The following is a 20,798-nucleotide window of genomic DNA, read 5'->3' on the forward strand; positions in this document are numbered from 1 at the left end:
ATATTCCAATCTTCCTTTAATTCTTAAACTTCCGAGAGCAGTTGGTCAGGAGTTCGATTCCTAAGGTGCGCCCAATTTTTGAAAAAAAAAATCACTACTCGTGGGCCGCTGCAACTGCATGGGCGGGCCTAGACGTGGGCTTCCCATTGTGCGAAGTGAAGCATTTTCCCATCAAATTTATTAGTAGGTATAGATAACAGTGTTTTTCTTTAAGGGAATAACAGTGCTATATTTTACTAAAAAAAGGTAACAGTGTTATATTGTGTCCAACAAAAATAATTAGCATAACAATTTGAACACATTTAAAAACTGAAACATAGTTCACACTTTTCAAAAACATTAGTTCAGAATTAAAAAAGAATCATTCTGAATTTCAAGAAATCTTTTGAAAACAGTCAAATAATATTCCAATCTGCCTTTAATTCTTAAACTTCTGCAAGCAGTTGGTCGGGAGTTCGATTCCTAAGGTGCACTCATTTTTTGGATTTTTTTTCACTGCTCGTGGGCCTCTGCATCTGCATGGGCGGGCCCAGACGGGGCTTCCCCCTGTGCGAAATGAAGCGTTTTCCCATCAAATTTATTAGTAGGTACAGATAACAGTGTTTTTCTTTGCGGGAATAACAGTGCTATATTTTACTAAAAAAAGGCAACAGTGTTATATTGTGTCCAACAAAAGAATTGGCATAACAATTTGAAAATATGAGCAAGCAAGACTCTGCGGATTCATTTGCGACAGTACGCAACCGGCTTAAAAAACAAAATAGACACAACAGGCTCTAAAAAAGTAAGGGACACTACAGGAACTTTTGTAAACTTTCAAGAAAAAAAAATTGGTTAAAAAAATCAGAACTCATCCAATTCGGATGGTAAACTCAAGACTCTACGAAGGATATTTTTTGTGTGTGTAGAAAAGAGGCACATCAATGCCCAAATAGAAAGCTTGACAAGTTCAGGAAAACATACCATGCAGGCAGCACACGTTACAGATAAAAGGAAAAAGAGTTCATCAAGAAGGGTTGAAAATACACAGTAATTCTTTCGAAAAAAGGATAGAAAATGAATCAAATATCTCATCAACAATACATCTCTGTTACACACGAACAAAACCAGAAAGCTATAACAAAAATGGAAAAAGATAAACTGAAGGAGAGTAGTATACGAGTACAACTACCAATCCAGAGAAACACGTGCACTGTTGGAATGCGCCCACGTCAAGCCGCGGCTGAACCATCAGCCCGAGTCTTCAGGCACCCAAACGGCCACTACACATCGTGTTTATCCTCTCCTAGAGATTAGGCACTACTGGCTCATGCCGTTGTAACTCCCCACGATCTCCCTGCTCCTCTCTCTCTTTGTAACATGTATATATACTCCACTAAGTGATGAATATAGCAGGGCGTGAGTTATACAGCTCAACTTGGTATCAGACGCGAGCCTCTTCGATCCTCCTTCCACCTTCTGCTTCCGTCATGAATCGCCTCCTTCGTCGTTCGCGCTCGGCCGATCTCGACTCACCAGCCTCTGACGGCCGCCCCTTCGCTGCTGTTCCCGTCGCCGTCGCTGCCACGCCCGTCGCCACTCGCGTTGCCGCCGCCGCGTCTGCCGCGCTCCCCACGGCTCGACTCGCACCTGCTGTCGTCCAGGGGAAGGCGCCTGTCCCCGAGGGTGCCAATGCGCCCTCCTCGACTGCACCCGCCGTCCACCTCACCCCGCCACCTGTAGCGGGCATTCTCCGGACCGCCGGGAGCTTCCCCGTCCCACACGTCGACCTCGGGGTCCCAAACGGCGACCTCGTCCAGCATGTCGGCTCCTCCGATGCCGGCCCTTCTTCCGTCAATGGACTACCGCCGTCCATCGCACACTACTTCAACTCCAAGCTGGCGCTTGAATCCGGTAACTATTCTAAATGGCGCCACATCTTTTACATGGTCTCGTGCAAGTACAGCGTCCAGCACCACCTTGCCATCGCCGCCATGCCACTCGAGCAGAGTGCCGTCTGGCGCAATGACGACCTGACCATGGTGCTCTGGATGCACGGCGTCGTCGCCGAGGAGCTCATGGACGTCGTCGCGTCCCCAACAAGCACCGCCTACGACGTCTGGACGCAGCTCCATATCTTCTTCATGGACAACCAGCCAGGGCGCGCCGTCATCCTCGGCGTCGAGTTCCGCAACCTCGTTCAAGGCGACCTCACCGTCGCCGAGTACAGCCGGCGGCTCAAGTCGCTCGCCGACGCACTCGAGGATGTCGGCGAACACATCTCCGACCAATCGCTCACTCTGCAGCTCATCCGCGGCCTCAACCGAAAGTTTCATGTGATGGCGACACTCCTACCTCTGCGGTCACCGTTTCCTTCCTTCGTACAGGCGCGATCTCGGCTGCTCATGGAGGAAATCTCGGCTAACGAGCGGGCCCGCCTGGATGGTCGTCCCGAAGCCACCGCTACCGCGCTCACCATCGGGCAGGGCGGCCCCGACCGTGGCGCCTCCGCCCCTGACCGCGGCGGCTCCTCCTCTGACCGCGGCACCAACACGCGGGGCAGGGGCCCTGCCTCCTCCTCTCCCACCGGCGACAAGGGGGCGCGTGGACGTGGCCGCGGCCGTGGCCGTGGCCGCGGCGCCCAGCCCTCTGGTGCTGCTCCGACTGGACGCGGAGCCTAGTTCCTCTGTCTGCACCGCATGTAACTTAGGCAAGCAGCCTCGGCTGCCCTTTTCACATTCTGTATCCAAGACTAGTGCTCCCTTTCAGTTGGTACATTGTGATTTATGGACCTCCCCCGTACTTAGCTTCTCTGGATTTCAGTACTACCTTGTCATTCTCGATGATTATTCGCATTACTCGTGGACATTCCCATTGCGCAACAAGTCCGACACCATCTCGCACTTCTTCACTTACGTGCTCACGCAATTTCAGGTTCCCATCCAGTGCATGCAATGCGACAACGGTGGTGAATTCCTCACTTCTTCCTTGTGTGATCTCTTCTCTCGCCACGGTACATCCTTCCGTCTCTCCTGCCCTCACACCTCCCCCCAAAACGGAAAGGCTGAACGCCTCATCCGCACCACCAACGATATACTACGAGTCCTTCTCATACACGCCAACCTCCCACCTCCCTTTTGGGTCGAGGCCTTACACACCGCCACCTACATCTTAAACCGACGCCCATCTTCGGCGATCAACTTCGCCACACCTTTCTTCCTCCTCCTCGGACGTCATCCCACGTACGATCACATGTGTGTGTTTGGATGCCTCTGTTTCCCTAACACCATTGCCACGAGTCCTCACAAACTCGCGCCGCGCTCGACTCGGTGTGTTTTTCTGGGCTATCCTCTAGAGCACAAAGGATACCGGTGCCTGGACTTGTCCACCCGCAAAGTCATCATCTCTAGACACGTCACATTTGATGAAACAAGATTTCCCTACTGCCCACCCAGCACTTCTCCAGCCACAGACAAACCCGGCACTCCGGTACTCTCTGATCTACAGGCGTCTTTCCCGCAGCATGCCCACCTACGGGTGTTATCTCCTCCGGGGTCTGCGCCCGCCGCCACGCCGGCTGGCTCGCTCGCTGAGCCCGCTCGTTCATCCACCACACGCACGCCACCCAGCTCTCCTCGTGCCTCTGCTAATTCTCCTGCACCATCCACTCCCTCACATGCATGTAGTTCCCATGCACGTAGCAGCACCAGCCGCTCCCCTAATGATGTTTTCCATGCACCTTCCCATTCCCCCCATGCATCCAGTCCATGTGCGCCACGTGCCCCGCCCCTATCACTGCGCGCCCATGCATGTGACCATCACCATGCACGTAACGTACCCCGACCCTCCGCTATTGCTGGTTCTCCTGCACCCTCCCATACCCCTGATCGTCCCCATGCATCAAGTCCCAGCGCGCCGCATGCCCCGCCTTTACCACCGCGCGCCATACCGGTGGTTCCACCCACAAACGCGCATCGCATGCAGACCCGGAGCAAAACCGGTTTTTCTCAGCCTAAAACTCTTCATGTCGCTGCTTCTGCCATCAGTCCACTCCCTTCCTCCTACCGCGTTGCCCTGCGAGATCCCAACTGGCACGCTGCAATGCTAGAGGAATATAATGCACTGATGCAGAATGATACTTGGTGTCTAGTGTCTCGTCCTGCAGGTACAAATGTTGTCACGGGCAAGTGGATTTTTCGGCACAAGTTTCATCCGGATGGTACCCTCGCCCGGTACAAAGCACGGTGGGTGCTTCGAGGCTTCACCCAGCAGGACGGCGTTGACTACGCCGAAACATTCAGCCCCGTCGTCAAGCCGGCCACCATCAGGACCGTCTTGAGCATCGCCGCCGGTATGGCGTGGCCCATTCACCAGTTGGACGTGAAGAATGCGTTTCTTCACGGCCACCTCGCCGAGACCGTCTACAGTCAGCAGCCGTCCGGCTTCGTCGACGCTGCCTCGCCCTCGCATGTGTGCCGGCTGAACCGTTCTCTATACGGTCTCAAGCAGGCGCCTCGCGCGTGGTTCACTCGCTTCACCACCTACCTGCGAACACTTGGCTTCGTCGCGTCGCGGGCGGACTCTTCTCTCTTCGTCCTACGCCGCGGTGATCAGCTGGCCTATCTTCTTCTGTACGTCGACGATATCATCCTCACCGCCAGCTCCACCGCCGTTCTCGACTCCGTCATCCAGGCTCTTCATCGCGAGTTCTCGATGAGTGACCTCGGCACGCTCCATCACTTTCTCGGCATCAACGTCACCACCACCGCGCGCGGGTTGTTCCTCTCCCAGGAACAATACGCCCTGGAGATACTCGACCGTGCGGGCATGCTTAACTGCAAGCCCATCTCCACTCCAGTCGACACATTGGCCAAGCTCTCCGCCGACACCGGGCCACTCTTCCACGACCCGTCGCTCTACCGCAGCTTGGCTGGTGCTCTACAGTACATCACACTGACGCGCCCCGAGCTCTCCTACGCCGTCCAGCAGTGTTGCATGTTCATGCATGCGCCTCGCGATTGCCACTTCCAGCTTGTGAAGCGCATCCTTCGCTACCTGCGCGGCACCACTCACCTTGGGTTGCAGATTCATCGCGGCACCGGCACCGAGCTTGTCGCCTACTCCGACGCCGACTGGGCCGGTTGCCCTGACACACGGAAGTCCACCTCGGGATACTGTGTCTTCCTCGGCCCCAACCTGCTCTCGTGGTCGTCGAAGCGTCAGAACACCGTCTCGCGGTCGAGCGCCGAAGCAGAGTATCGGGCGGTCGCCAACGTCGTCGCTAAGTGTGTTTGGCTCCGCCAGCTCCTCGGTGAACTCCATTCACCGCCCTTACGCTCCACGGTGGTCTATTGCGATAACATCAGTGCTGTCTACCTATCGAGCAACCCGGTGCAACATCAACGTACGAAGCACATCGAGATTGATCTTCACTTCGTCCTCGAGCGTGTGGCTCTCGGTGAGATACGCGTCCTGCATGTACCCACGAGCTCGCAGTTCGCCGACGTCTTCACCAAGGGTCTGCCGTCGGGCGTCTTCCTTGACTTCCGCTCCAGTCTCAACGTCGCCGAGCCCCATGTTTCGACTGCGGGGGGGCACTGGTGGAAAAAAGGCCTTTGGTCGCGGTTCGCAACTGCCATTAGTCGCGGTTGCGCAACCGCGACCAACTAAGCGCGACTAAAGCCCCCCACCTTTAGTCGCGGTTTCTTAAGAACCGCGACTAAAGGCCCGTCCACGTGGGCGCCAGGCGGCCGTCGGGGCGGAGGACCTTTAGTCGCGGTTCTTCTGGCCAACCGCGACTAAAGGACGCCACAGGTTTAGGGTTTTAGCGCGCGCGCCCCCCCCCCCTAAACCTGTTTTCTGTTTAATTTGTATTGTTTTATTTCTTTTGTGCTTTATTTTAATTTTGAAGGAATTTCATATATTCTACGGTACTACATACATGCATATGAATGTACAATTTCAAACAAATTTGAAATTAGAACCAAAAAGAATTCAAGAGGAATATACAATATATATTCAATATCATCGGATGACCATATACAATTTTGAACAAGTTTCCATACATAATTTAATGCATATAAAGTTCTACGTCCTCGTAATGGTGTTCTCCTTTAGGATGGAGGACTTCCCTGCTGAACCATCCAGCTAGTTCCTCTTGAAGTGGTCGGAAGCGAGCTTCTGGACTAAGCATCATCCGGAGGTTATTCCTCTGAGCATTGGTATCACTCGGAACCCGCTCAGAGGTGTATCTCCGGATCATCTCACAGACATAGTATCCACATAGATTGGTCCCCGCTGGCTGAATATCCCCAGCATTCTTAGGCTTTGACCTTTTGAATTCTAGCTCTTTTTTGAATTCACCGACCTTTGTATCTACGAACCGTCTCCAAACCCTACGAGGCAAAGAAAATTAAATGAACAAGAGAGTTATTAGTTACTTGATATTAGGAAATGAACGAAATAGGCCGATCGATATAGAGCGCAAATGAATGAAAATAATTACTTCTGCAGCATTCTTCTCATGCCGCCCCAAACCTTTGGATCCATATTCAGAGAGTCGTGGACGAGACATTCTGAGGTGTTAACTTTAATTACTAGCAGAATCCAGTGGAACCTGCGGACACGATACATGCACAGTACGTCATGCATAACTCATCGATTAGCCGGCCACATACCATGCATGGAGTAAACAAAAGAGAATGTGCTCAAGACAGAAACACTCACCCAAAATGGTAAGGAAATAGAATATCACTTTTGAGTTCCTGCTTTGTAAGAAACTGCCACAGGTCTGCCTCCATGTCGGCGGGGTGATGCTCCAACACATGTCCATTAACGATGTGTGGGTCAATGAACCCAACATCATGGATGTTCCTTACTCTGCATTCCTTAATCTTCATTCTGCATGTATAATAGCGGACACAACAATATAGTTAGGACATATATATAGTGCAGGCAATATGAACGAGATGGGGTAGAAATAAATCACTTACAGAACGTAGCAACTGATGATAGATTTGTCGAGATCGCGCAGATTGAAAAGCTGGAACAATTCACTCAGTTCAATTTGTACATAGTAATGTTTGAAGTGATGCTCATGTCTAACTTCCGCATAAATATAATCTTTGGCGTTTTTATTTTTTATGTAACCCTTGTACCATTTCAGCAGACCTTTCATTTGTGGAGGTAGATCCTTTTCCTGCGCAGGCTCGACGAGAGGCCCATTCTTGACATATGTAATTACTACCTCCTTCACTGGCGCCTCATCAAGGCCTAACAGTTCACGAAGAGTAATACCTAAGTTGGCCGCTTGTTCTCTGGCACTCGTTGCAGTCAATCCCTGTGCTGCCGCAGCTTGTATGATCTCGGGGGCATCCGGACCGGCGGCTTCCACTATAAGCGGGGCAATCGATTGTTTACTTTGTTCCCCAAGCTGGGCAACTTGTTTCCCGCTTTTTTTACTTTCGGCCTTCTCCCGCTCTTTGTTCTCCTTGAACATGAGTGCCTGCCTGCGAAGTTCACGTGCATAGTCGTCAGGCAGATTCTTCGCGGCTTGGGACGGTGTGCTCAAAAATGACTTAGCCCACTTCTTTTGCTCATCAGAAAATACTGGCTTGGGCTCGGGCTCTCTTTTCTTCTTGCAGTCCGCCTTCCATTTCTCCAAATCAGCAGCCGCGGCCGCGTCGACTTCCTCGGCACTACGTTCCCAAGGCCTTGTGGGGAGAGGCTTCAGTGATGGCTCCGGTACCTTTGTGGTCTTAGGTACATAAGGGTCCGGGTTAATAATCCAGGACTGCTTCTGCTTCTGCTTCTTTGCCGGAGGTGGATTGGGGGGCGGCGTCTGATCACCCGCCGGACGAGGACTGGGGGGCGGCGTCTGATCACCCGCCGGACGTTGTGGACTGGGGGGCGTCGGCTGACGTGACGGAGGTGTAGGTGAACCGCCACCACCACCACCACCACCACCACCGCCACCGCCACCACCACCACCGTAGGGGGGTGGACTTGTTGTCCTTGGCTTCCCGATCTGCCACAACATCTGCTTCCCGATCCATCTTTCTCTTACGGCTTCTGTAACCGTACGGGTCATCGTTCTGGGGGAACCCTATTTTCCACGGAATGTGCCCCATGCCTCGTACACGTCCTCCGTGTTCAGGATTCCCGAGGGCTTTTGTCAGCGCGTCGTTCTCTCTGTTGAACTTGATCTTCCCCTCTTGAGCATCCCTCATTGCGTCAATAAGGGCTTGGGTGGGTTTAATTAATTTGCCCCGGTAAACACACTCCCCTGTCTCCGGGTTCAGCGTTCCCCCATGCCCGTACCACCAGCTTTTGGCCCTTGGGTCCCATCCCTCCGTACCTGGACGGATTCCTCGCGCCCTCAGCTCGTTCTCCATCTTCTCCAACCTAGGCAACAAAATGCGATACCCTCCTGGCCCCATAATATGATTGTACTCCTTCTTAGCCGCATTTTCCTTATTTTTTTTCGATATTCGAATGAACTGCTCTGATTTCTTTTGCTTCACAAATTCTAGCCAATCATGTTTCAGTTTCTCATATTGTCCTTTGAAATCCGGAGTCTTGTTCTGCTTGACAAAGTCATGGGCTAGATTTTGCTTGAATTTCCGGAATGCGTCGGCCATCTTATGAAGAGCGAACTGTTTGACTAGCCTCCTCCTCTCCTTGTTTTCCTCAATCTTGTTACCCTCCTCATCGAATTTGTTGTATTCCGGAGGTAGAACGAAATGTTCCATAAGCTTCTTGAAGCAATCTTTTTTTGTTCTCTTATCGACAAAAGTGAAACCTGCAGCAATTCGTGCCTTCTTTGGCTCATTCCACTCCTGGACGGTGATCGAGACGTTGTCTCTAACAACGGCTCCGCATTGGCTGACAAACTTGGTGGCGTTCTTGCGGGGCTCCAGCGGCCTGCCGGTTGCACTGTCGACAACCTCGATGGTGCATGTTTCTCCTTGTTTCATCGTCTTGGTTGCGCCACGCTTTGACGACGTACTCGATTGTTTCGACGATCCGGCCGAGGGCTAAAATAAGAAAGAGAGTCGCGCGCGTTAGTACACACATATTTATTCAAATCAGTTAGTTTGTATCACCAGAGGCTCAATGTATATATATACCTCGGCGCCGGAGGTGGTTGCTACTTCCATTTGAAGATCGTCGTTTATCGACGTTTGTTCGGCATCATCTTGCTGACGGCGCCCTTCATCTTCACCGTCAAGGTTCAGATAAGAAGAGATATCATCTTCTTCTTCTCCGGTCGGCACATATAGAATATCGCCGTTTATGATGCCGAACATATGTGCTTCACCGTCCGGATCATAGTTGTCCATAATCGGGTCAGCTCTATCGTCCGCCATTATGTCAGTCCTGAAAACATGTAGTAAAAACAAATTAATTAAGTGAAGAAGGGGGGCGGTGGCGGTGGCGGTGGCGAAAGGGCGGTGGCAAAAGGAGGGGGCGAGGAAGGGGAGGGAGAGGGTGTCGCGGTAGAGCGCGAGACGGGGCGGCAGTTTTTAATCATAAAACAAAATACTTTCTTTGTTCCTAAATAATTGTAGTTAAAAAAACTAGACTATCTTTTTTTGACTATAATTATTTAAAAACGGAGGGAGTAAATATTATGTAAGTATCTCATTATTAAAAGAGGAGTTGGTTCCGTTGCCTCTCCTACTCCCTTTGTTTTTTCGTCCCATGACTCCCTCTCTTCTTGGTTTTCTGTTGATTTTTTGATACTCACAATTGATCCCACACATAATTTAAACTACACAAATAAAGTAACTTGAAATAATCTAAAAGATAATTGATACATTCCCAAAATCATGTCCTGCAATAACTCAACCAAAATAGATAGTCTTAAACTCAACCAAAAATGGTGAACTTTTCCAAATTCGCTAATTTTTTTCAATTTAGATTGATTAATTATTTAAACTGATGATTTTTTAACTCGATGATCTTTTTTATATTCGATGAAACTTTTTCATATTTGATAGTCTCTGTTCTTTTTCATATTCGATGAAACTTTTTATATTCGATGAAACTTTTAAATAGATAGTCTCTGTTCTTTTTCTTCCAAGACGTTCTTCCAAGACGAACTACCCACGGGACGTCGGGATGAGATGTTCTTCGTTCTTGATTTCTGCGAGCCCTGTCGGCATCGATGGGCGCGGGGACGAGGGCGGCTATGAGCGCAGCGACGGGCGCAATGCTTCGAGCGGAGGAAGCGAGGAAGGCGGCGACAGGAAGCGAGGAAGGCGGGCGCGGCGCGGGAAAGATGAAAGGATAGGGGTGAACCCTTTAGTCGCGGGCGAGGGCGACGGCGGGCGGCGACGACGGCGAGGGCGACGGCGGGCGGCGTCGACGAGGGCGACGGCGGCGGCAGGCCTTCGGTGCGCGCGGCAGAGAATCGGAGAAGACGAGAGAGATGGAGAAGACGGCGGCAGGGGAGGCGACCCGCACTTGTATTTATAGCCCCCCCCCCTTAGTCGCGGTTGGGGACGAGACCCGCGACTAAAGGCCTTTAGTCGCGGGTCGCCTCCCCAACCGCGACTAAAGGGTTTTTGGCGGGTTTTTTGCGTTCCCGCGCCCCCCCCTTTAGTCGCGGTTGGGGAGGCGACCCGCGACTAAAGGGTAACCTTTAGTCGCGGTTTGCCAGACCAACCGCGACTAAAGGCCCCCCCAAATCTTCTTTTATTTTCAGAACCTTTTATCTTTTTCTTTTCAGAAAAATCATCATTGCTTTTATAGAAACTTCAAACATTTTATTTTCTGTTTTCTAAGCATATTTTCGTAGGAAAAATATGCATAGAGACAATACATTGAATCTGCCTAAAACGGGACAGAAAAAAGAGAATCCATTTAAAGGGAACATTGGCCACAGCCTCTCTCCCCCCCGGCCTGGGCCGGCCTTCGGCCTCGACCCATCTTGCTCACGCCAGCCTGGTGCGGTGGCTGTGATGCCCCGCTGAGAGGCCTCTCGCCCGAGCCGTGAGCGCGCCGCCCTTTCTTCTCCTATCCGCCCGCTGAGAGGTCGTTTTTGCGTTCCCCGCGCGCAACGACCTTTAGTCGCGGTTGGTCTGGCCTTTAGTCCCGGTTGCACCAACCAGCCGGGACTAAAGGTTAGATGACCAGCTCTGGATTCCTCTTCTTCCCGCCATTTCTTCCCTGTCTTCCCGCCTCTTTCTTCCCGCCACTTTCTTCCCGCCTCCTGTCTTCCCGCCTCCTGTCTTCCCGCTCCCATTTTTCCCGCCATTTCTCACTACATATATGTAGCCCGGCTTGGCCAGCATTATCACATCTCTACAATCTCTCATCACTCTCTCATGGCTTCCACCGCACCCACTCTAACCTACCAGCAGGTGGAGGAGCTTTGCGCCTCGAACTACCCTTGTCCACCGGGCTACCGCGTCCCCACCGGCTGGAGCCTAAGCGCCGGCGGCGTGCCGGTCCCTCCCGTCCCTCAGGGTACTGCGCGCCGGGCGGCCATCACGAACCACTACTACCTCGACCTCACGCCGGAGCAGCGGATGAATCCCCGCTGGCATCCCGATAACCAGCATACTTGGGACGCCTTCTTCATCAATCGGCGTGAGAGGGCGCTCGCCAGGTATGAGGAGGACGGTCTGCCTCCTGGGAACTTCCACGAGGCCGGCCGTCGGCTATGGTGGTACGGCCGGACTCTGCAGAGCGTCATGGACTACATCACGGCCGGCGATATCCCCCGCCTGCGCTACCCTCAGTTCGAGCCACGAGCGCCGCCCGACGACAGCGACGACAGCAGCGACGACGACGGCGGCAACTTAGAAGGCGACGACTACCAGTACAACGACGACGGCGGCTATGAAGACTACGAGTATGCATATTATACGCCTAGGCAGGAGTATGACTAAATCACTCCAAATTTCATGTATCATCAGTGGTATCTCGAATCATTCGAAAATGGACACCGAACACATCACGGGTAATATAATTCACATGATCCATTCAACAAAGTTTGGTACAATAAATTATTACACATCATTTCTTCCCTTGTGTCCCTGCTTGCTTACGATTGTGCCGTATCCATGGAGCATCCTCATCATTTAACTTAATGCTTGGGTCGGTGTTCACTTTGAAGGGCGGAATTTCAGCAAACATATTATAATCTTCTGACATGTCTGTCTTGTCCTCCACTCCCACGATGTTTCTTTTCCCTGAAAGAACAATGTGGCGCTTTGGATCATCGCATGATGTACTGATCGTTTTCTTATCTTTCCGTTTCCTCGGTTTGCTACTCATGTCCTTCACATAGAAAACCTGAGCGACATCTTTCGCTAGGACGAATGGTTCGTCAAGGTAACCAAGATAGTTGAAATCCACCATTGTCATTCCGTATTGCTGGTCCACCTTTACCCCACCTCCTGTTAGCTTGAACCATTTGCACCGGAACAAAGGGACCTTAAAGGAGGGTCCATAGTCAAGTTCCCATATCTCCTCTATGTAACCATAATATGTGACCTCTTGCCCATTCTCGGTTGCTGCATCAAAGCGGACACCACTGTTTTGGTTGGTGCTCTTTTTATCTTGGGCGATCGTGTAAAATGTATTCCCATTTATCTCGTACCCTTGGAAAGTCGTTATAGTCGAAGATGGTGTCTTGGCCAACATGTACAGCTGATCTACAACATCATTGTCATTCATTAAATGTTTTCTCAACCAACTGCCGAAAGTCTCCATGTGGGCCTTCCTAATCCAGGATTCAGGCTTCCCCGGGTTGTCAGAGCGTAAAATATTCTTGTGTTTCTCAAAGTACGGAGCCACCAAGCTGGAATTGGTCAGTACAGTGTGGTGTGCTTCAGTCAGAGAATGGCCGTCCATACATATCGTTGATTTCCTTCCGATCGTGCCTTTTCCACTTAGTCTCCCCTCGTGCCGCGATCGAGGAAGACCAATCGGCTTAAGGTCAGGAACAAAGTCAACACAAAACTCAATTACCTCCTCATTTCCATAGCCCTTGGCGATGCTTCCTTCTGGCCTAGCACGGTTACGAACATATTTCTTTAATACTCCCATGAACCTCTCGAAGGGGAACATATTGTGTAGAAATACAGGACCGAGAACGAAAATCTCTTCGACTAGGTGAACCAGGAGGTGCGTCATAATATTGAAGAAGGATGGCGGGAACACCAACTCGAAACTGACAAGACATTGGATCACATCGTTCTGTAACCGTGGTAGAACTTCTGGATTGATTACCTTCTGAGAGATTGCATTGAGGAATGCACATAGCTTCACAATGGCTACTCGAACATTTTCCGGCAGGAGCCCCCTCGAAGCAATCGGAAGCAATTGCGTCATAATCACGTGGCAGTCGTGAGACTTCAGGTTTTGGAACTTTTTCTCCGCCATGTTTATTATTCCCTTTATATTGGACGAGAATCCAGACGGGACCTTCATACTGCTCAGGCATTCAAAAAAGATGACCTTCTCTTCTTTGGTCAGAGCGTAGCTGGCACGACCTTGAAACCATTCCGGATGCCGGTCATCAGGGTCTTTCAAACGTTGCTGGTCCTGCCGTGCTTCCTTTGTATCATTTGTCTTCCCATACACGCCCAAGAAGCTTAGGAGGTTCACGCAAATATTCTTCGTAACGTGCATCACGTCGATTGCAGAGCGGACATCTAGGACTTTCCAATATTCTAGCTCCCAGAATATAGATTTCTTCTTCCACATGGCTGCGTGCCCGTCAGCTCCCTTCGGAACTGATTGTCCGCCAGGACCCTTTCCAAAGATGACTTTCAAATCCTTGACCATATCAAATACCTCAGCACCAGTGCGTTCCGCAGGCTTCGGCCGGTGATCTGCCTTGCCGTTGTAATGCTTGCCTTTCTTTCTTACTGGATGAATTTTCGAAAGAAATCGACGATGCCCAAGGTACACGTTCTTCTTACAATTTGGCAAATGTACACTTTCAGTCTCATGTAAGCAGTGCGTGCATGCATTGTATCCCTTATTTGACAGTCCCGAAAGGTTACTAAGAGCAGGCCAATCGTTGATGGTTACGAAAAGCAACGCTCGTAGGTCAAATTCCTCTTGTTTGTGCTCATCCCACACACGGACACCACCCCACAGCTGTAAAAGTTCATCAACTAATGGCCTTAGGTACACATCGATGTCGTTGCCGGGTTGCTTCGGACCTTGGATGAGCACTGGCATCATAATGAACTTCCGCTTCATGCACAACCAAGGAGGAAGGTTGTAGATGCATAGAGTCACGGGCCAGGTGCTATGGCTGGAGCTCTGCTCGCCAAAAGGATTCATGCCATCCGTACTTAGAGCAAATCTTATGTTCCTTGCGTCAGCTGCAAAATCTTTGAACCATCTGTCGATCTTTCTCCATTGCGTTCCATCTGCGGTGTGTCTCAACTCCCCGTCCGACTTACGGTCCTCTTTGTGCCATCGCAACAACTTGGCATGCTCTTTGTTCCTGAACAGACGTTTCAACCGTGGTATTATAGGAGCATACCACATCACCTTGGCGGGAACCCTCTTCCTGGGTTTCTGGCCCTCAACATCGTCACCAGGGTCATCGCCTCTGATCTTATAACGCAATGCAGTGCATACCGGGCATTCATTCAAATTCTCGTATTCACCGCGGTAGAGGATGCAGTCGTTGATGCATGCATGTATCTTCAGAACCTCTAAACCTAGAGGGCAGACAACCTTCTTTGCTTCGTACGTACTGGTGGGCAACTCGTTATCCTTTGGAAACATATTCTTCAACATTTTCAGCAAGTTTTCAAATGCCGAGTCAGCTACACCTGCCTCTGCCTTCCATTTCAGCAAATCCAGTGTGCAGCCCAGCTTTTTCAGACCATCATCGCATCCGGGGTACAGCGCCTTTCTGTGATCCTCTAACATGCGATCCAAATTCTCCCTCTCCTTTTCAGTTTCGCAGCGTCTCCGTGCATCAGCAATGGTCCGACCAAGATCATCAACGGGATCATCACGTGCCTCTTCTTCACCTTCCCCTTCACCTTCAGCATCCTCCATGAAAGTATCACCGAAATGAGCAAGATAGCTTTCATCGATGAAATCATCCCCTTCTTCATCTTCTTCCATTATAACCCCTCTTTCTCCATGCTTGGTCCAACAATTATAGCTTGGCATGAAACCGTGCCGAAGCAGATGCATGTGAACATCTCTTGAGGAAGAGTAACCCTTCTGATTCTTACAGTTAACACATGGACAGATAACAAAACCCCCCCGCTTGTTCGCATTAGCCACTACGAGGAAATCTTTCAAACCCGTAGTGAACTCGCCGGAGAGTCGGTTAACGTACATCCATTGCCGATTCATCTGCATTATTATAATATAAAATATATAATTAACCATCATGCATTTGTTAAACTAACTAGCTACAAACAATATAAATTAAACAATGAACTACACACATGCATATATTATCAATGACACATCAAAGGTTCATCAAGTTGCTAACCGCGATCGAGGAGTGTGGCTCCAACACTTCATGTCATGTTTGTTTCATGCTCTTGGGGCATTTCATCAAACACCTTATGTGCATAAGAGGAACCAAAAGCAAACCTAAACCCTAAGTGTGAAGAGAATGGCTCCAAATGGCTAAGTGTTGGCTGCTGGATGGGTATATATAGGGGAGGGGCTTTAGTTGCGGTTGGCCTGGCAAACCGTGACTAAAGGTGCCCGAAGGCCTTTAGTCGCGGTTGTCCTGGCCAACCGCGACTAAAGCCCCTCACGTGCACCAGCTGGCCACCGAGCGCCCTGGGCCCAGGCCTTTGGTCGCGGTTCACCTCCTGAACCGCGACTAAAGGTCCCATTAGTCGCGGTTCCTACAGCTTCGCGACTTATGGGGCTGGACGGAAGCCTGTTTTTCCACCAGTGGGGTGTTGGAATGCGCCCACGTCAAGCCGCGGCTGAACCATCAGCCCGAGTCTTCAGGCACCCAAACGGCCACTACACATCGTGTTTATCCTCTCCTAGAGATTAGGCACTACTGGCTCATGCCGTTGTAACTCCCCACGATCTCCCTGCTCCTCTCTCTCTGTAACATGTATATATACTCCACTGAGTGATGAATATAGCAGGGCGTGAGTTATACAGCTCAACTTGCACAACCACCAAACCAGACAAAAAAGATTACAACTGGCTCATGCCGTTGTAACTCCCCACGATCTCCCTGCTCCTCTCTCTCTGTAACATGTATATATACTCCACTGAGTGATGAATATAGCAGGGCGTGAGTTATACAGCTCAACTTGCACAACCACCAAACCAGACAAAAAAGATTACAACTAGATACCGAAGCAGACTACACATTGGCTATTGATATGAGAAATTGAGAATCATCACAACAGAGTTTATTGCAGAGGAAGATACTCGAGATGTGAGCCGCTTGGCTTTGAGAATCCCGACGCTTACATGAGCAGAAGCAGGCAGGTTCCAGATGATCGCAGCAAACAGGACAAACAATGACCAATAGACGTCTTTTATTCACCAGCGAAACAAAGAAATACATGGACACAAATACGACCAAATCGAGAGATACACGGATACAAACAGAGACCACCAAACCGGGAATACATACAACTTGCTAGACAGATGAACAACATTTTCAAAGGAAAAACGATGGGCACTTCGATCTGACAAACCTGTCCTCCGCGTGCTCTGAGATGATCCACACGAGGGTTGTGAGCCCGCCACCACGGCTGAGCTGCTTGGCATGTGCCTCCCTGCTGCCCCGGATGGACGCGTACATGAGCAGATGCACCCATGCTTCCAGGATGAACTTTAACATGCCTTCCAAATCCTGATGAGGTTCAAGCAAACCTGGAATCCAATATGCAAGTTTCCACACGCATTCTTCCGCCATAGTTTCTCTCTGATCATGTTTTCCGTCCTGTATTTGGCTCAGCAGGACCTGGGCGATTTGAGTTCCTTCCCAGAGGGTAGCAAGGCCCTTGAGATGATCCTTCTTTTTTCCTTCCCAGATAGCAGAATTTGCGTCCTTGAGATTATCCTTCTTTCCCCCCTCCCAGATAGCAGAACTTGGATCCTTGAGATCCTTCTTTTTTCCCTCACATATAACAGAATTTGGGTCCTTGAGATGATCTTCCCAGATAGCAGAACTTGGGTCCTTGAGATGATCCTTCATTTTTCCTTCACAATTTGGGTCCTTGAGATGATCCTTCATTTTTCCTTCCCAGATAGCAGAACTTGGGTCCTTGAGATGATCCACATTTTCCAGCATCCACGTGGCAAGCTCCTTCGCTGCCTTCTCTTTCGTTGTTGTGTGATTAGTGGGTTTACCCTTCTCTTTAATTTTCCCTACCTCCCTAAGGGTAGCGCGGGCTTTTTCGTACAGGCTGCGGAGCTTGAGGCCTGGCAGCATGCTGGGGCGTTTGGCGAGGAGGAACACCATGTAATCTGACATCGCCTTGATTGCCTTCCCATGATCTTGGAGCGCTGCTGGGACCACAGTGTGGTTCCACGAGAGGAAAACGTCTGTGGCAATGTGCCAGATGAGGATGGTCTCTTGAAGCTCAGGAGGGAACCTGGTATCTTTGCCTGACTCATCCGTGGGGTTGAGGGCAGCAGCTTCCATGTTGGGGTTGTCGAGGGTGAACTGACCATACATGGGACCTGCACGGGCATTCCTCCAGAGACAAGGCTCATAGGGTTCAGGCGGGGCTTGATCATACATCCAGTGGCCATCAGTATGTTGTTTGTAGGGTCCGGGCAAGGCCTTTGCTACTTCCTCATCAAGGCAGTGGTGCGGCCATGCAGGCGCATTGTCTCTCTCTTGATCAAATGGCGCATTACTCATATGGTCACAGACTTGCCTCGGGTAGGGCGGCCATGGAGGAGGCTCATTGAGCCTACCATTGCAGATCCGCTGCCTGGTGTGGGGTGACAGCGGAGGAGGCTCATTATCCATACCATTGCACATCTGTTCCCAGGTGTAAGGCGTCCACGAAGGAGGTTCATTGTCCATGCCATTGGAGATCCACTCCTTGCGGTAGAACGGCCACAGAGGAGGCTCACTGTCCATATCATTGCAGATCGACTCCCTGAGGTAGAATGGCCACGGAGGAGGCAAATTGTCCATACAACTGCAGACCGGCTCCCTGGATACCGGAGTCCTTGGAGGCTTATCAGTGTCGATGCAGTTGTGCTGATTGGCATGAGGTAGATGTACGGTACATATGGGGGGCTTCCAGGGCCACTCACATGGGCACTTGGGGCTCTGTGGCTGTGGAGACTTTTGATGCTCATCTCTCGAAGTGATGTCATGATCATTGGAGTTCCCCTGCCCTCGAGACCCTTTCTGCCCATGTTTGGAACTGCTGTCATGATCATTGGAGTTCCCCTGCCCTCGAGACCCTTTCTGCCCATGTTTGGAACTGCTGTCATGATCATCGGGGTTCCCCCGCCCTCGAGACCCTTTCTGCCCATTTTTTAAGAGGCTTGAGGAACTTGGGGACCTTGGAGGCCCTGGATTCTCATCTCCGGAACTGCTACTCCTCTGCTGGTTGCCCATTGGTGTCAATGGAGCAGGGAATAACTCTGCACATATAACATTGAACACCAGCTTCTTGACATAGTCTGGAATCTCAAGGCCCCTCGAGTGGTCTTTCGATTCAAGCTCCATCCTAGATATGCTATATAGATTGTTCCTTTCCCCACCACTACACTGCTCCAACAAGTTGCGCCGCCCGAAGGTACCCTCCCACCTCCTATAGCTTTTGTGCTTCTTGGCACAATCACGTGTCCACAGCCACAAGGAGAGGCGGGAGAGAGACAGGGACAAGACACAGCGACGGAGCTTGTGCCATCTCTTTCGGCACAAAACTTGATGATTCAACCAACTGTGTGGCCCCTTGAAGAATGAGTATGTCCAGGTTGAAGCTAGTGCTCTGAGCAGCCATCTCAAATCGAGGAGGAAGGTCGTCCCCAGTAATACATAACTGATAACTTTATCTTCTGTTCTCATGCCGTCTTTGCATTGGAGGCTAAAAAGAAAGAGCGCTGTGGCGGTTAAGGGCGGCGAGGCTAGACGGATGACATAGCCATGCCACGTGTAGACCATGGCGGCCTTGGTGTAGAGGATGTCATACATAAGAGAGAGTTCCATCTCCACCACCTTGCACATACTCTCCCATTTACCAGAGAACAAGCTTCTGACGGCATCACGATCCATGTACTCCACCGAGTAATCAGAAAAGGCACCCTTGCAGATATCGAAAAGGCCATGAGCAACCAACAAGGCTTCCTCATCTTTCAGATTCCTGCTTCCACCATAATCACGTCTGAAGCTACTGGCAATTGGCTGCAGCTTCCTGAATGACCTCCGTATGCGGCTCAAATTGCATAGCCATAGCGCCGCCGCACTCTCCACATACTTGAAAAGGCCCAGCAATAACATGATGAAAGACGCCTGACGCAACAACCCAGTAGTGCAGTCAGCGAGTATATACCTGTACACAATAAGTACGGATCCCAGGGACTGCAAGGGAACAAACACGAACAGGCGCAGCCAGAGCTCATTGTCCTCGATGGTGTAGGCGCTGATGTTGTCCGGGCGAGCGTTGTGCAGCAACAGGAACGGCACCCAGAAGGCGATGATCATCTTCTCGCGCGGCGAGGTTTCAAGGTACAGGTTGCTGATGACATATGCCGGGACCCAGTCAGTCAGCTGGTATGCCAACCAGAATAACCCTCTCTTCCAACCTTTGCCTTCACGCCGGCGGCTCTCAGAGAAGACGTCAAGGATAAGATACATGAGTAAGCTGAGAAGCAGCACTATCCGGTACACATAGACACTCAACCAATCCACACAATCTTCCAACCATGCTAGAGCCATTTTGCTACCTCCTGCAGGTGCATCAATCAAGATTAGTTTGTAAAACTGGTATCACATATGCAAGCATGCATTTAGAATGCTTTGCAGCTGACAGAGGTTAATAACTTAATAAGGACCAAAAACGACTATCGAGCACGTACATACCGGCAAGCAGCAGCTAAGAGATTGATGCTTCCACCTAGCTTCCAGTCAAGACTCAACACAAGAGTTGCTCTTTAGTCTCATCTCTGGAGATGGGAGTATTGTAAGACTGGCACATGGGCATTTCTAAGTTGATCCACCAATAGCGCATACCATGTGAAGCCTAGCTGTCATTGACAAACAAACAAAAAAACCCCGAAAAAGACAGGGAAGCGTCCAATTTGGTGAATTCCTTACTTGCTCTGCCTTTCTTTTTCTGCGAATGTGTATGATTTGAACAGAGGACGCAGATTACATAAGGCTGTTGATATATTTATGACAGTTCTGAACTTTACGCCTGAGAGGGGTATATTTTACCGGGCCAGGTGACAGAAATCTGGAGGTACGGGATAGCGGGTGAAATCAAAAGACAAATGTATGGATTTGGGCAGATATGCTGAAGCTATAAGACAAATGTATGGTTTTGGGCACATGATTGCGCATGCGCTGAAGCTGCCTATAAGACTATAAATGTATCTACAGTACCTGGCTGTCAATTAGAGTGGTCAGTGGACTAGCTACGGCTCTTATCAAGCTGAAAATACAAGAACATCGTTTGCGCCTCACAAATGCTTGGTTTGCTTTATCTGATCTGCGTTGAGGAGAGTAGTAGGTACAGAAGAAAATGTAGTGGTGCCCATCGTCCTCGTGAAGGGGCGGAGAGATTGGGAGAGGGAGAGCTGACCAAAATCAGCGAAGTGGCGCTTGGGCATGTACTCGGCATCGTCGTCGTAAACTCGTCAGGATCCCTTCC

At 50.5% G+C, this 20,798-nt stretch overlaps 2 protein-coding genes across 2 annotated transcripts; one reads left to right on the forward strand and one right to left on the reverse strand.

Moving 5' to 3' along the window:
• The first annotated feature begins 1,194 nt into the window (after nt 1–1,194).
• On the forward strand, nt 1,195–2,660 carry LOC123402229. The gene has a single exon (XM_045096124.1). The coding sequence runs from the start codon at nt 1,383–1,385 to the stop codon at nt 2,658–2,660; it is 1,278 nt and encodes a 425-aa protein (XP_044952059.1). The 5' UTR covers nt 1,195–1,382.
• Nucleotides 2,661–16,473: 13,813 nt separating this feature from the next.
• Nucleotides 16,474–20,197, reverse strand: LOC123450331. Its single transcript, XM_045127642.1, has 2 exons — nt 20,009–20,197; nt 16,474–19,875 (listed from the first exon to the last, which is right to left on the reverse strand). The coding sequence occupies exon 2, from the start codon at nt 19,862–19,864 to the stop codon at nt 16,616–16,618; it is 3,249 nt and encodes a 1,082-aa protein (XP_044983577.1). The 5' UTR covers nt 19,865–19,875; nt 20,009–20,197; the 3' UTR covers nt 16,474–16,615.
• Between the last annotated feature and the right edge of the window lie 601 nt (nt 20,198–20,798).

This window comes from Hordeum vulgare, chromosome 1H, assembly GCF_904849725.1.
Source record: "Hordeum vulgare subsp. vulgare chromosome 1H, MorexV3_pseudomolecules_assembly, whole genome shotgun sequence".
Taxonomy (NCBI): Eukaryota; Viridiplantae; Streptophyta; class Magnoliopsida; order Poales; family Poaceae; genus Hordeum; species Hordeum vulgare.